Source organism: Scyliorhinus torazame, chromosome 21 (assembly GCF_047496885.1).
Source record: "Scyliorhinus torazame isolate Kashiwa2021f chromosome 21, sScyTor2.1, whole genome shotgun sequence".
Lineage (NCBI taxonomy): Eukaryota > Metazoa > Chordata > Chondrichthyes > Carcharhiniformes > Scyliorhinidae > Scyliorhinus > Scyliorhinus torazame.
In genome coordinates, this window is record NC_092727.1 from 112,155,552 (window position 1) to 112,171,084 (window position 15,533).

Sequence of the window (15,533 nt, forward strand, 5' to 3'; positions counted from 1 at the left end):
GACACTGTGCAAAATCAGAGGCAACAGGAATCACATTGGCATCACATCCCTTTAACGTCACTGGGAAGGCCCTTTCTCAGGTAATACTTTACAGATGTCATCTGCATGTCATCCAAGTGTACCAGGAAGCATAGTGCAGCTTCTGTGCTGACAGATTTGCTGTGGACATCTTCTCCATATACCAGCTGCAAGAGAAGTGTGGAACGTATACATCTTTCCTAAACCTCACTAAGGAATTCAAACACAGTCAGCAGAGCAGGTGTGTACAAGCCTTCGGAGAACATTCGTGGTAGTTCAACCTTGATGTGACTGCAACTCCTCCAAGCCAATTCCCTCAATATCATCTGCATTCAATGGCTAAAGATATTTCCCAAACAGCTGCAGTGATAAAAGTGAGCAAGATTATGTTGATGGCGATTTAAAGAACTCAATAACTTGATGGAATTTGCCAAGATGCAGCAAAATATGCTGCTTCGGTTTACATTGTGAAGTTGTCCGGGAGAACGTGCAGATATCTTGGGGAAATGTGCATATTTTGAGACAGTCTATCTGAACTTCATTCGCCACTTTCTGACAATACCTGACTTGAGTGAATCTGTAATGGAGCCTGGCACCAAAGAAAATTGCCTGTAAAATTAATGCTGAAAATCATTACGGTGTTAAAAGCAGAGTACTATTTTATTCCTTTTTCAATGATATTGGATTAATGATTTTCTACAGCTGTATTATGAAGACTATCTGTCTCATCTACAGATACAAATTCCATAATAATGGAGAAGATTTCATTGTGATTGAGATTATTCCAGAGGTTGGCTGTCCATAATGGTCTTTTTTAATGTACAATACATAATTTATTATATTCTTTGTGCAGTGGGACCACTTAGTTATCTATTCCAAGGCTGAACTGAGGTTCAGCTGTCCAGTGGGCAGAAGAAGTTATGGCGCGTTTCTCCGGAAAGATTTCTAAGTGTGGTAGCGAACAGTAACTGCCGCGAGCTTCCCGGCGCCCGGCCCAGCGAGGCCGGCAATGCTATTCAACGTTAATTGGTCCATTTAATGAGGACTCACGGGCTTCGCCGCAAATGAAGCCTCACCAGCTTATTCACCAGCACCGTGCTCGCCAGACCCCCGCGAACAAATTTGAGCAGCACTTAAACAGCACTTGCTCAGCCAACCCCAGCCAGCTCGCAACAATGGTGCCCAGGAGACCGTTCCCAAGATTCGGGGACAAAGGCCTGGGGAGGCTGCTAGACACTGGAGGCCAGGAGGGATACGCTGTTCCCCCCGAGGGTCGAGGAGGATCAGCCAGTGCTGCCTGGGACGAAGGTGGCGGCGGCTGTGAGCGCTGAGAGTGTGATCAGGAGGACTGGCCTCCAGTGCAGGAAAAAGGTCAATGACCTACACTGGGCAGCACGAGTTAGTAGACACCAACGCATCTCCCCCGCAATCCGCACACGGGACAGAGCGGCACAGCTGTGCATGTGCTGCCGGCAAGTGAGCTGCTGCCCTCCAGCCCCTGAGCCCCCAGAGAACACCCGCCAGGGAGAGTGGGGAATTGTAAAACACAATAAACGCCCTTTTGCACAACCAGCATGTCGGCTTTCACTTCCTTCCACAATACAAGCCGACTTCCAAACCCTTGACCCATCTCCAAGCATCCACCCCCTCCCTTCCCGGGCACCCCGCATGCGGGTGATGGGTCTGAGCGAGCATTCAGCAGACAGGTAGGGGTCAGACTGGCATTGATTGAGGAGCATTGGAGCTCAGCTGTCTACAGGTTTTCATCCCCCTGCCCTCGACCATGACCTGCTGATATTGCAGACACATTGCTTGTGGCCTGCGAGGTGCCACACAGGTCCTGCTCGAGCCCTGGAATGATTCAAGGTGTAAAAGTTCAGGGTTGCGGTGACCTTGATGGTCATCAGGAGCGGGTGTCCGCCTCCTCCATGTGGTACCAAGTCCGCCAGGACATGGCATAGGTGCCGCACCATCTCATTCTTGAGGAAGAGCGTACGGCTGTCCATCATCTGTTCGAAGGACCAGCGATGCCTGTACACTCTGGGCCGTCCCGGCACTCCCCCTCTGGGTCCCTCCCTGACCTGATGGGCGGCCGGGTCCTCTGTATGTGGGGCGGGGCCTGGCACGTGGTCCACCGCCTCGCGCAACTGCATGCTGCTGCTGTTTCCAGCGTCTGGCCGCCCGGACTACCAGCAGCACCACTAGGGCCAGTTCTGGGTTCAATATCTGTATGGAATTGGGAGAGGTTGTTCGACTTGCAAACAGCGGTGGCTCCCTCCCCCACCCGGAATGCCCTGCCCATGCACACCTGGCCGCAGCGGGCCCCCTTCACCAGCCCCCAAACCCTGTTCCCCGGACACCCGCTCACAACATGACCTGGCGCTGGTCCCCTCCCCGTGGCACTCACCCACCCTCCGGCCGTGGACATGTCCCCAGAGCTGTGTCCCAGCCCCTGGGTGTTCAGAAGTTGGCTGCTGCGTGTGTGTGGTGTTGCATCCCACAGTGTTCAGGCACCTCGGTTTGATTGGGATGTTAGCCAATGACTCCCACATGCTACGTGGCCCACCCAACCACGGGAATCCACTTGGGTTGTGTGAAGTGCTTACTTAACCATGGAAGCCTGTTCCCTATTATTATCTTTAATTAGTGTCACGTGTAGTATTACATTAACACTGCAATGAAGGTACCGTGAAAACTCCCCAATCAACACACTCCGGTGCCTGCTCGGGTACGCTGAGGGAGAATTCAGAATGTCCAAATCAACTAACAAGTACGTCTTTCGGGACTTGTGGGAGGAAACTGGAGACCCCGGAGGAAACCAAACAGGTATGAGGAGAACACTCAGACTCCGCACAGAGAATGACCCAAACCGGGAATCAAACCCTTACCCTGGCTCGATGAAGCATGTTAGGCGAATTTGATTAGTAATAGCCTTCAGCCACACGGTCAGAGGCTTCGGCAGTCGTTGGGGGTTATGGATAGTCGGTGGGGCAGACGGGCAGGACAGAGGTTGTCCCTGGAATGGGTAAGCACGATTTGGGGTTGGCATGATGGTCCCACGAGTGGCTACCCCCTCGGTTGTATGCCCCTCCGCCCCCCCCCTGCTGAGCACTGGGGTGGCAGGCCCAACGCCCCCGGGCTCTTTGCCTATGAGCAAAAATGGCTCCTTACCTCCTCGGCTCCCCACGGAAGCCCCTCCGCCCAGGTTCACGTTTTTAAAAAGGAATACTAACTGGCGCCAGTGTGAGCACTTGCTGGGGAGGCCGATGAATGACGGCAGGCCGCTGAATATGGAGTGGCTCCCGTTAATTGTAAGGAAATAGGGCTTAAGTGGTTTCTCGCCACAGTAGGCGAGATACGATTTTACCTACGGGAGTGGGCTGGTTGCATCTCATTTTTTGGCACCTCCCGCTATTCACCGGCCTCATTTCGCTTGAGCAATAGCGTTACGAGACCAGAGAATCACGCCCTGTGTAAACGTTTTTTTAGGAGTCAGCAAAGACAAAGTGAGCAGTTAAGTAGGGAAGGAGAATGGTTGGAATTCAGCAAGGTTTTGTTTAAAACAAAAAAAAAGTATTTGAAGCATACTATTAGACGAGCCAATCACGCCACAATATACTTCGACACTGGACACCAAAGAAGTGCAAATATATCACTCACCTTGGTGTAACCTATTACATCAAACATGCACGCAAAGCTCGAGCTAGAATGCAAATATAATTGGAATTCAAGAATACTTGAGATGTCGTATTTGCATTCCTAAACACTTGCTGAAATCTTTGCTTTGGACGGGTGTACAGTGAAAGCTACGAAACCCGTTTTTAAGCCAAAGTGGCTAAAGGATTAATTTATATGTAAACTGCACGTTCAGCCATTGAATGTGGCTGTCGTTGTTCCAAAAAAACCTGAGAAATGCTAAAACCTGACGACCGTGACATTGAAGTGCTCAGTTCTGTATGGTAATGACGCTGGTGACAGCAAGCTGACTTTGACGGAGTATCCCAGTTAAACAATGAGATGTAATTATCTACAAGCTGTACCACCTTTTGCTGCCAGCAAACAAAAAGAAAAACATAATTGGTGGGATAACCACATCTGCCACCAATAATTTATTTTAATTCATGTTCCTCCGGATTCACTCCCGGGTTTTGATTTTGACAAAAGCATTTTTTCCCATTGTTAATTTGTCAAGGGACCTCGCTTCCTTTTATGTTTATATTCTGAAAGAAATTCTGATGAATAAAAATTTGAGAGTTGTGCTCGGTAACGGTGTTGGATTATCAAAAGCTGGTGGAATGTTGGAGTTTTTCCAGTTCTTGATCCAGTTGCTCCACTGCTGTCACGGCATCTCCACATCATGCCCTAATAAATGTTCCGATGGCCTGTTTTTTTCCCAGAAGTCAATCAGTGGCTTGCTTTCATGTCCAGCTGCATTATCATACAATTGCAAGAGCCTGAAAAAGTGGTGTTAATTATATAAGAAGCTGAATTAAGTAATGTTGATGACTTCTTGAGGTAAAAGTGTTACATTGTATGTAAATATTATTTTTCTTGTATTTCTCCTCCCCCCCCCCCCCCCCCCCCCATTTCAGTTGCTGGTTGAAACATTTGCAAGAAAAACAGGAGCCACGTTCCTCAATAATTTCTCTCCCAGCACGACCCATGTCATCATGAAAACAGGTATCTGCATATTGTTATCTTAGTAGCTTTATCTTTTTGAATTCAAGAAAAGAAGTTGCAAGGCAGAAATGTGGCATTTGCCCCCCTGGTCTATGTTAGTGTTACACTACTTACAAGCGTCCCCCCACACTGACGTCTTTTAAAAAAAATATTTTTATTCAAGGCATTTAACACATATATACAAAGATATACAAAATGTCAGAAGAGCAACACATCAACCCAATAAACAACCACCACCCTTCAGCCCCCCTGCCACCGACCTCCCGCCTGCCTCTTTTTAAAACCCCCCTCCTCCTTGCTGACCCCTCAATTCTCTTTGAAGAAATCGACGAACGGTTTCCACCTCCGGACAAACCCCTCTACCGACCCTCGCAGAGCTTCATGAATTTCGCCAGATCGCTGACCCACACCCCCGCAGTCGGCGGCTCCAAGTCCCTCCACCCCAGCAAAATCCGTCTCTGGGCTGTCAGGGAGGCAAAGGTGAATATATCGGCCTCTCTTCTTTCCCCCCCCTCCCCCACCACCTGCCAGGTCTTCTGACCCCCCACACTTCGCCACCTCTTGACTCGCACCTCAGGCGTCACGTCGGACAACCCCCTCAGTCATGGACACGCCCAGAACTTGTGGACATGATTCATGCCATTCCCCCCCCCCCCCCGCATGCACCACCCACACCTATTTTCCAACCTGCAAAGAACTTGCTCACCTCACAATTGTCATATGAGTCCTATGTTCCAATTTAAACTGAATGAGGCTTAACCTCACACACGACGAGGACGCATTCACCCTCCGCATGCCTCAGCCCATATCCCAGCTCCAGTTCCCCTTCCAGCTACTCCTCCCATTTGTGCTTAACATCCTCCACCCTCTCCATCAGTTCCTAATAAATATCCTACACCTTCTCTCCTATTTTGTCCTCCGACAAGAGCTTGTTTTGAAGCACCAGAGCCGGCAGCCCCATGAAAGACGGCACCTATTCTCTCACGAAATCCCAAACCTGCAAGTACCTAAAACCCCTTGGGCAACTCATACAATTTCTCCAACTCCTCCAGTCCCGCAAATTTGCCCCTTGCAAATAAGTTCCTGAAGTATTCGATCCCCACCTACTACCAGCCCTGGAACCTCGCAACCAGTCTCGCCAGTACGTGCCTATGGTTCGCGCAAATCTGCACCCACAAACACATTCCCTCCAACCCCAAGTGCTGCCTACACTGCCCCACACCTAAAAGTCGGCATTACCACTGTGCTCACTGAGTACCTGGCCAGCAAGAACGACAAAGACGCCAACATCAAAGCCTTCAAACTCGTTCCCCTACATGATGCTGCCCCTGGACCAACCTCTCCTCCACTGCCCATTTCCTCTCCATTGCAATGTTTGCCGCCTAATAATAATTTATCAAATTCGGCAACGCCAACCTCCCCCTCCTCGCCCCCCTTTTCAAAAAAGTCTGACTCACTCGCACACTTCCCCTCTCACACAAACCCCGATTTCAAAATTTCCTCAAAAAAAAAAAAAGAAAGACTTTGGGGATAAAGATAGGGAGGTTCTGAAACACAAACAGAAACCTAGGCACGCTGTCATTTTCACTGTCTGCACCCACCCAGTCAACGATAGCGTTTAAATGTCCCACCTCCTATAATCCACCTTCATCCCTTCCACCAATCAAGCCAAGTGCAATCTATGCAACTGTGCCCAGTTCCACGTCACCTGAATACCAAGGTAATTGAAACTCACCCCCACCACCCTAAATGGCAATTCCCCATATCTCCTCTCCTGCCCTCTGGCATCGATCAGGAAGACCTCACTCTTTCCCATAATCAATTTATATCCCGAAAACCGGCCAAATTCCCCCAAGATCTCCATAGCGGGCCCCCCCCCCCCCCCCCCCCCCAATGCTGCCCAACAGGTCTGAAATATGTAACAACAGATCATCTGCATACAGCGAAACCCCATGTTCAGCACCTCCCGCTCAATCCCTCTCCTTCGCCTGAAGCACCATTGCCAACGGCTCTATCGTCAAGGTGAACCGTTTCGGGGAGAGCGGGCACCCGAGCCTCTTCCTGCGATGAAGCCCAAAATACCCCAAACTCACACAACCCGTCCGCACGCTTGCTGCTGGCACCTTGTACAGCAGCCGGACCCAATTCACAAACTCCTCTCCAAACACAAACCACCCGAGCACCTCAAACGGATACGCCCACTCCAGCTGGTCAAAGTCTTCTCCACGTCCATCGGCACCACCACCTCGACCTCCTGCCCCCACGAGGGTATCATAATCACGTTAAGTAGCCTCCGCACATTCGCTGAAAGCTGCCTTCACTTCACATAGGCCGCCTAGTATCTATCACCCCTGTCACACAGTCCTCAATCCGCGATGCAAGCACCTTCGCCAATAACTTGGCATTGACATTCAGTAACGATATCGGACGGTATGACCCACACTCTCCGGGTCCCTATTCTCCTTTAAGATCAGGGAGATGGATGTCTGCGATAGAGGAGGGCGTGAGTCATTCTCCCTCCCCCGAATCTTCCCCCATAACTGCCTCATAAAATCCACAGAATCCCTATTCAGGCATAAATATTTACCAGGGCCACCGGTATCCCCTCCATTTTCCCACTAACCACCACAAATCTTCTGCCCCGGGTCAGCCACAATGCTCCCCAGCTCAAACGCCACCCTCTTGTTAATCAAGACTGCTACTCCCCTCGTCGACATACCCAGCCCCGAGTGAAACACCTGCCCCGCCCATCACTTCCGCTGCCTCGACTGATCCCCCAACTTTTAAGGGTAAAAAACAGTAAAAACACTACGTCCGCTTTCAGGCTCCTCAAATGCGTAAACGCACGCAACTGTTTAACCTGCACATTCAGCCCTCTCACGTTCCATGTGACCTGCCTGGTCAGGAGCTCTCTGCCCCCTCCCCTGCAGATCTGACATACCCGTTTTTGAGGTAACCCCTGGACACGTTGAGGACCCAGGTTCGATCCCGGCCCAGGGTCACTGTCCGTCTGGAATTTGCACATTCTCCCCGTGCCTGCGTGGGTCTCGCCCCCACAACCCAAAGAGGTGCAGGGTAGGCGGATTGGCAACGCTAAATTGCCCTTTAATTGGGGGGGGGGGGGGGGAAAGGAATTGGGCACATTAAATTTTTTTAAAATAAATAAAAAATAAGTTCAGAAATAGACAGGTTGGTAGGGTGCGTGGATCAGAGTAATTTAGACGATCTATGTTACACCGATAGTTCTCAATGAAAAAATCAAGAGCTGGTATATTACCTAGTCCCTTCATTATATCCAATAAATAATGTGCTTGGATGGCTATGGATGGATGTTTTATCTCCTGTATTTGTAGAACATTCCTTCCACCGACATTCGCTTGACTCAATTTTGTCATTCAATATCGGTTGCAATTGTGTTAAAACTGAATGTCCAATATTTGCTTAGTTACCATTCTTCTCGGATCCCAATAAAAATAAACTGTTTATATGGCATGGGAATAAAAAAACAATTTAACTTGACTGTTGTGAATTATTAACCTGAGATGCTGCCGTTGTGCAATTTGATCATGATTCGTTTTAAAATGAATATACAAGGGAGCTCTCAGGATCTAAGCAAGTTGTGAAGAGGAATATAGTAAATAAGGCAGATCAGTGTGTTGGAAAAATGCTTTTAAAAAAAATTATTGCCAAAGCCAAACTGGTATGTTTATGCTACATTTGTTTCCTAATTTCCATTTCAGATGCAGATCTAGTTTGTGAGAGGACTCTGAAGTACTTCATGGGAATAGCAGGGAGGAGATGGGTTGTCAGTTATCAATGCAAGTACAATTCATTTTTAAAAAAAACTTTGATACAATAAACTGATGTAATAATTACATTAGCGCACTGCCTAAAATTGAAAAGAAACTGGTGATTGTTGATTAATTCAGAGAGAATTTAAAAATTCCTAAACTGAAGCACACATAAAAAGCACCCATACATCACCAGCAAAGCCCAAAGTGCGTGATTTCACTAATTTACTTCTTTTGAGGAAAATGAAAATGAAAATCGCTTATTGTCACAAGTAGGCTTCAAATGAAGTTACTGTGAAAAGCCCCTAGTCGCCACATTCCGGCGCCTGTTCAGGGAGGCTGGTACGGGAATTGAACCGCGCTGCTGGCCTGCCTTCATCTGCTTTCAAAGCCAGCGATTTAGCCCTGTGCTAAACAGCCCCTGCAAAGTAGTCGCTTTTGTAATATAAGCAACGGTGGTAGCCAGTTTGCTCAGCAGTGTCCTAGAAATAGCAATGAGATAAATGACCAGCTAACCTATTCTCGTCGATGTTGTTTGAAGGATAGATTCTTTTTAAAAAATAAATTTAGAGTACCCAATTAGTTTTTTCCAATTATGGTTTTTTTTAGCATGACCAATCCACCTACCAATCTTTGGGTTGTGGGGGTGAAACCCACACAGTCACGGGGAGAATGTGCAAAGTCCACACGGACAGTGACCCAGAGCCGGGATCGAACCTGGGACCCCGGCGCCTTGAGACTGCAGTGCTAACCACTGTGCCGCAGTGAAAGATGGATTATTGACCAGTGCACTTGGAGAACTCTCATGCTCTTCAAATAGTGCCATAGAATATTTTATGTTGACCCGAGCAGGCGCACAAGACCTCACTTTAACATCTTACCTGAACAACTGCAACTCTGCTAGTGCAGCATTCCTTCAGTCCTGTACTGGAGTGTCAGAATGAAGCTTCAGGCTGTGGCGTTCTGAATCAGTGACATTTCTACCACTGATCCAAGGCTAACACCTGAAGATCGGCTTTGTAAAACCATGATTGCTTCTCGGATTGAAAACTGTTATCGTCAAGTACCTAATGTGACCAAAACCTTTAAGATTGTATCATGCTTGAAAAATGACTGCAGTGATTTATTTGCAGGGATCATTGAGTGTTTCAGAAAATGCATGGTAATTGATGAGGTAAGGTTACTTTTTTTTTTCTACAGAGAACATTGGTTTTCATTTTGTTATGAATAGTATTTTATAATTTTGGTCATGCAGAAGTCAGCGCACTAAAACCTCTGCAGAGTTGCCGAGGCTGATGACATTGCTATCTTCTGGTTTGTATCATCCCTGATGCATTACATTAGACCATACCCAACCCACTGATTTGAATATTAATTTTGACTTTTGACTATTTATTTCCTTGGGAAAATTTTGAACTTATAAAATATATATCTTGAGGGCTCGCTGTGGTTTAATGCTTTTAGCCACTTATGTCTTTTTCATAACATTGGATTTGTTTCACATTCATGTCCCCGGAGCAAACTAGAGCTATGTAATTCTGCCTGCTTTGGGAGTTCCATTTGTGTTAATGTGAGCATTGTACACAACAACACGGACGAAAAAAACAAATTCTGCTATGAAGATTAGACGTATAATCAATTTGCAAGTTATTGGTTTGAGATGCAGAAGTCCGAGTATGCCACTGACTTTGCAATTCTGTCAGGCCAGTATTTAGATTGTCCGATTATATTTGGATTATGAACAGTTAAATTTGATTTGAGTATCTGAAAATCGTAGCAAGTATAAAGCTCTAACATTACACTTGCTAAGATAGCGAATAAAGACCCCTGTATCGTCTTGTCATCCATTTCTAAGTGCTATCTTTTAACATCCCAAACCTACTGGCTGCAATGCCAACTGCATTGCTCCAACTGGATCACATATGCAGTGGGATATCATTGACAGTGAAATATTGACACCCAGCAACATTGTGTCATAGCCTCTTCTGATTCCAAGCAAGAAATGAACTGTTTGTAGCTGAATTTGGATGGATTGCCCATGAATTGGCCCTAATTAATATAAAATTTCATAATCACAAAACACACATTAAATTTTTTTTATTAGTCAAATGTTTGTGCCCAAATTGAGGGTGCACACTATCCATGTTGCAAAATGCTTTCATTAAGAGGTAAAGAAACCAGAAAACTGAAGTGCATCCATACTTATATGGTCACGAGTTTCTAATTCTTCTCCCACCACCAATAAAAATAACCGTGAGTGGAAAGGCCCTCCCCCATGGTGAGGTCAGTCTGATCTGAAGACCTGGCATCAGAAAGGACGGTGTCCTCTTGAGAGCCAACACCCTTCCCAGTCTGTTAACCTCTCCGCCTGCTTATCCACCTCCTGTCATTACTCACCCCTGGGTCCCTCAGCAATCATGGAGCTCGAGTGGGCGCATTACCAGCAACAGTCACTGCTCCTCGAGAGGCATTGCCAGATGACAAAGAGCTACCAGCCTCTAGCCAGCAGCTCTTGGCAGGCGGGAGTTCTGTCCCTAGGACCCAACATCCTGGGAAAGACATGCCGCTGTTAAATTAAGTGCCTGATTTTCGCTTAACGCAGCAGGCCTTCCCGAAAAGGAGTGTGATGATGCACTTTCAGAGACTTCATTAGAGAACAAAAGTGATTTCTATACAGTGATCCTCAAGAGCCGCATGTTTACAGCTAATTCTAACATACCTCTGCCCTAGGAGAATTCCTCACCCGGGATGATTCTCCACTCGAGTCCCGATTGGTCACCCAGGCCAAGTGACCCATACTCTGCTGTGCTGCCCTTGAAGGGACAATCACCGCAAAGCGGCATGTGGCTCACACTGGCTCACCAGTCAGCAGGTTGACCCCTGCTTCCTGCATTAAATTCTTCTGTGTGTGTGTGTGTAAATTGCAGAGATAATAGGTTGTATCTGCGACAATCTGTCTCAGAAGGAAGCTTACGCACGCTATCTGGGTTGGATGGGTAGGTTTTCTACTCATCAATGTGACGTAAATAGGTACCTCAAACCCACACCCCTCAATTGCCAGGTACAATGAAGCTCTCTCCACACTGCTGCTCTTTACACCCAAACTACCTTTCACATGGGCTACTTACCAAGGAAAAAGGAAACAAATACCTTAATCCAAGTTCCTGAGGTGAGGAGGTGGCTTTCTAATTCTGCAACTCGAAGTTAATTTTGGAAATCGACATTTTTTTTTTCCTTTTGTTATTCTTGTGAATTGTGCAAGCTGGAACATGTGACACCTTTCAAAACATGGGGCGCGATTCTCCGACCCCCCGGCTGGGTCGGAGAATCGCCGGGGGCTGGCGTGAATCCCGCTCCCGCCGGTTGCCGAATTCTCCGGCACCGGATATTCGGCAGGGGCGGGAATGGCGCCACGCCGGTTGGCGGCCAACCCCCGCCCCCCCGCCCGGCGATGGGCCGTAGTCCCGCCGCTGTCAACCCACGCCACCGGCGTGGAATGAGCCACCTTTGGGACGGCGGCGCAGACGGGCTCCGGGGTCCTGGGGGGGGGGGCGTGGGCCGATCTGGCCCCGGGGGGTGCCCCCACGGTGGCCTGGCCCGCGATCGGGGCCCACCGATCCGCGGGCGGACCTGTGCCGTGGGGGCACTCTTTTCCTTCTGCCTTCGCCATGGTCTCCACCATGGCGGAGGCGGAAGAGTCCCCTTCCACTGCGCATGCGCGGTGATGCCGTGAGCAGCCGCTGGCGCTCCCGCGCTTGCGCCACCCAGCAAAGTCAGTTTCGTGCAATCTGGCGGGGCACCAAAGGCCTTTCCAGCCAGCTGGCGGGGCGGAAATCAGTCTGGCGCGGGCCTAGCCCCTCATGGTGAGGGCTCGGCCGCTCAAGATGCGGAGACGTCCGCACCTTTGGGGCGCGCGATGCCGAACTGATTCGCGTCGTTTTTGGCGCCAGTCAGCGGACATCGCGCCGATATCGGAGAATCCCGCCCATGAAATGGGTATGGCATTGTACATCTCGAGACATTTTGGTATGTTCATACAAATCTGCACTTTTTTCAAGTTATTGCGACAATATATTTTTGTTCCGAAATATTACAGGTCATGTTTGAGGTGCAGGGTGATGTAATCAATGGAAGAAGCCATAACGGCCCAAGAAAAGCAAGAAAAACAACGGATGAAAAAGTAAGATTAAAGATAGAGTTACAATGGCAGCTGCTGTTTCCCTTGTCCTTCCCCAATGGCGAGTTTTATTTTCATAACTCGTGCACATTTTTGCTATTCAATGTATTAATTGTGGGAGTGTTGATGCTAAGTTGTCTCTGCTGGCTTTTTGTTAATTGATGACTTCCAATTTCTTTTGCTAAAATAATTTAGCAGCTAATTGCCATCTGAAGTAGTATAAACCGTAAATATCAGTCGTACTTGCACTGCTGTGAAATGCAATGCGGGGAGTTGTAGGTTGGCCACCAACTTAAAAGACTACAAGTCACAGTGGTTTTAGCCAGCAGCAAAACAACTTGTCAGGATCTGGTTGCTAAAGCTGTCTAGAGACTCTTCTTAATGACACAATTTACCGCAGGTTAGATTGCCTACATTTGCGATGATAAAAGATGCTGAAATTATTTTATTGTAACATAGAATTTTAAATTTCTCCCAGGTTGATAAATTTTTATGGCAGGCACAGCCCACGCAAATTACTAGATTATTAGTATGTCTCTTCAGAGGAGGTTCTGTGATAAGAATTAAACAAAAAGTAGTCTGGAGTTACAGAGGAATATATTTATTATCTTATCCATTGTTAATGCAGATAATTAAATCTTTTGTTTTCTTGCTTAACTCCCTATTGACTAATTAGCAAGCTGTTTTCTGTTTTGGCTAGATAAGCAAATCTTTTTTTTAAACCAAGCTTTGGAAATCAAGATGTTTTCCATACCCATTCATCACCAAGACCTCTTCATTCCACCTCTGCAATATTGCCCGCCTCCACCCCGTTTCAGTATTAAAGACTCGCATCCATTTCTTTTGTTGCCTCTGGTCTCAATTTCTTCAGTGTTCTTCTTGTTGATTGTCAAACCTTCGCTCTTCATAAACTCTTAACTTACCCACAACTCAGCTGCCTACATCATGCCCAGCGCCGGTCACCCATTGCCCGTGTTCTGAGAAATGACACTTAAAATTCCTTGGTCCTCGTCTTGAAATCGGCTCCACCTTTGGGCTTGCATCTGCTTCCCCAACTTTCCTCATTTAGCCCAAGCCTTCAGTAGCAATGGGCCATTGGTAGCACCATCAAATGCCTCAGCTCCATTCTCTGGAACTCCCTTCTTAAACCCCTTTCTCTATTCACATCTCTCGCCACCTTTGTTTTACAGAAAAATTGGTCCCAACAGTTTTGTTTTTTTGCCCAAAGCTTTGGACATTTTTCAAAGTTAGGATGCTGTGGTATTGCAATGAAAGCAGTAATAAAAACAGATAACGCTGAATCAACTCAGCAGGCCCGCTTCTGTAGAAGGGTCATATGGAATCAAAATGTTAACTCTATTTCTCTCTCCACGAGATGATGTCAGACCTGCTGAGTTTATGCAGCATTTTCTGTTTTATTTCTGATTTTCCGCACCTGCAGTATTTTGTTTTGATATTAAAAACAATGTTGTTTGTGTGATTTAATATTAAGGCAATTTTGTCTACTTGTTAAGTTACCAGAAACGTTTTTGCTAACTTTTTTTTTAACATTGTTTTTCAGCTGCTGTTAAGACATTATGAGATTTGCTGCTTTGGTTCTTTTACAGGAATGAGTAGAGGTAAGAGCTTCTCAATTACCTGTCAAACTCCTGTGTGAGTAACTAAGGCAAGCTGTTAATGGCTGATCTTAGATCCATGGAAGTTTTGGTAGGTTACTCTGGATTTCTGGTAAGAAAAGAAATTAAATCGCCCGAGTTGTTACTATACAATGTATAGTTGTGTAGTTTCTTTTGCACAGATTAACATTCAAATCAGTGCATCATTCATGGGTACATTAAACCAGGGCCGAATGGACTTATGTGTTCTTCAAGTTTATAAATGTACGTTTGAAAAGTGCAGCGATTACCCTTAAGCAGTCTGGAATGTCAGTACAAAATAAATTCACTTTGATTGTCTGGTGGGGTGGGGAGCACCTGCTTAGTGGGGAGGGGAGAGCTCCACTTACTGCTGAGCCATGCTCCCTTTTAAGGTGGCGCCTCGATCTCCGTGGAGTATGTTCGAGAAAGAGGACTGAGTATGTTATCAGGCCCCGCTCTGCCAGAGTGACCAGCATAAACCCTGCCCACTTTATTTTACTCTGAGATGCTCAAGATCTGGAGAGAAAACTGTGCTGTGCAGCTGGAGAGCTGCACGCCGGTTTTCAGTCTGAGCGTGACGTTTTGGAAAAAAATATGCTAAGATTCCGCCCCATATCTTTTGATACGCTAACTTGAGAACGATCAATCAAACTCCGTCTTTAATATTTCAGTTGACCTAAAGCGGACTGCCAATGGGAAGAGTGTTCCTGATTTCAGTTATGAAAACAAATGCTTTCACTCCTGATTCAGCTCTTGATTTCAGGATTCTAACTCTGTTCTCGATACCCCCCACTAGAGGGAGCAGTCTCTCTATCTTCAGTATTGAATCCCGTTGTCATTTTAAATACTTCTGGTTAAATCACCCTTCTTACCTTAAGGAAGTACAAAGTGTGAGACTGTAATCATTAATTTAAGCCTTGTGACAATTTTGACTGATGCTACTGCTTTAAAATGCAAAGTTTCTTCTTTCCATTTTCCTACTGTACTGCACTTTCTGCACTGTAAATTCTATGATTCTCTATGGATATTTGCTGGTTATTGAGTTATGTAGTTCCACGAATGCCAGTTTCTTTCTCGCACTCACTTTCCAATTATTCACTATTCATGTTGTTAGTTTTTTAACAGCTGAAGTCAACTCTTCCCTTACCCATGTCCACTCTGGGGATGAAATCAAGAGAGGAGGAACTGAGAAACTCTTGTGCTTGGGCAACACACTGCAGCTCTACTGTA

General features: G+C 46.8%; 1 protein-coding gene across 5 annotated transcripts in view; it reads left to right on the plus strand.

Annotated features, from left to right (window-relative positions):
- The window catches only part of LOC140398505 (breast cancer type 1 susceptibility protein homolog), a 96,431-nt gene that overhangs the window by 66,203 nt on the left and 14,695 nt on the right, over window positions 1–15,533 (plus strand). For all 5 annotated transcript variants that reach the window (XM_072487269.1, XM_072487266.1, XM_072487267.1 and 2 more), the window contains 5 exons: window positions 4,611–4,698; window positions 8,439–8,516; window positions 9,623–9,663; window positions 12,586–12,669; window positions 14,228–14,285. In XM_072487269.1, the coding sequence (XP_072343370.1) occupies window positions 4,611–4,698; window positions 8,439–8,516; window positions 9,623–9,663; window positions 12,586–12,669; window positions 14,228–14,285 (349 nt within the window). The remainder of the gene's footprint in view (window positions 1–4,610; window positions 4,699–8,438; window positions 8,517–9,622; window positions 9,664–12,585; window positions 12,670–14,227; window positions 14,286–15,533) is intronic.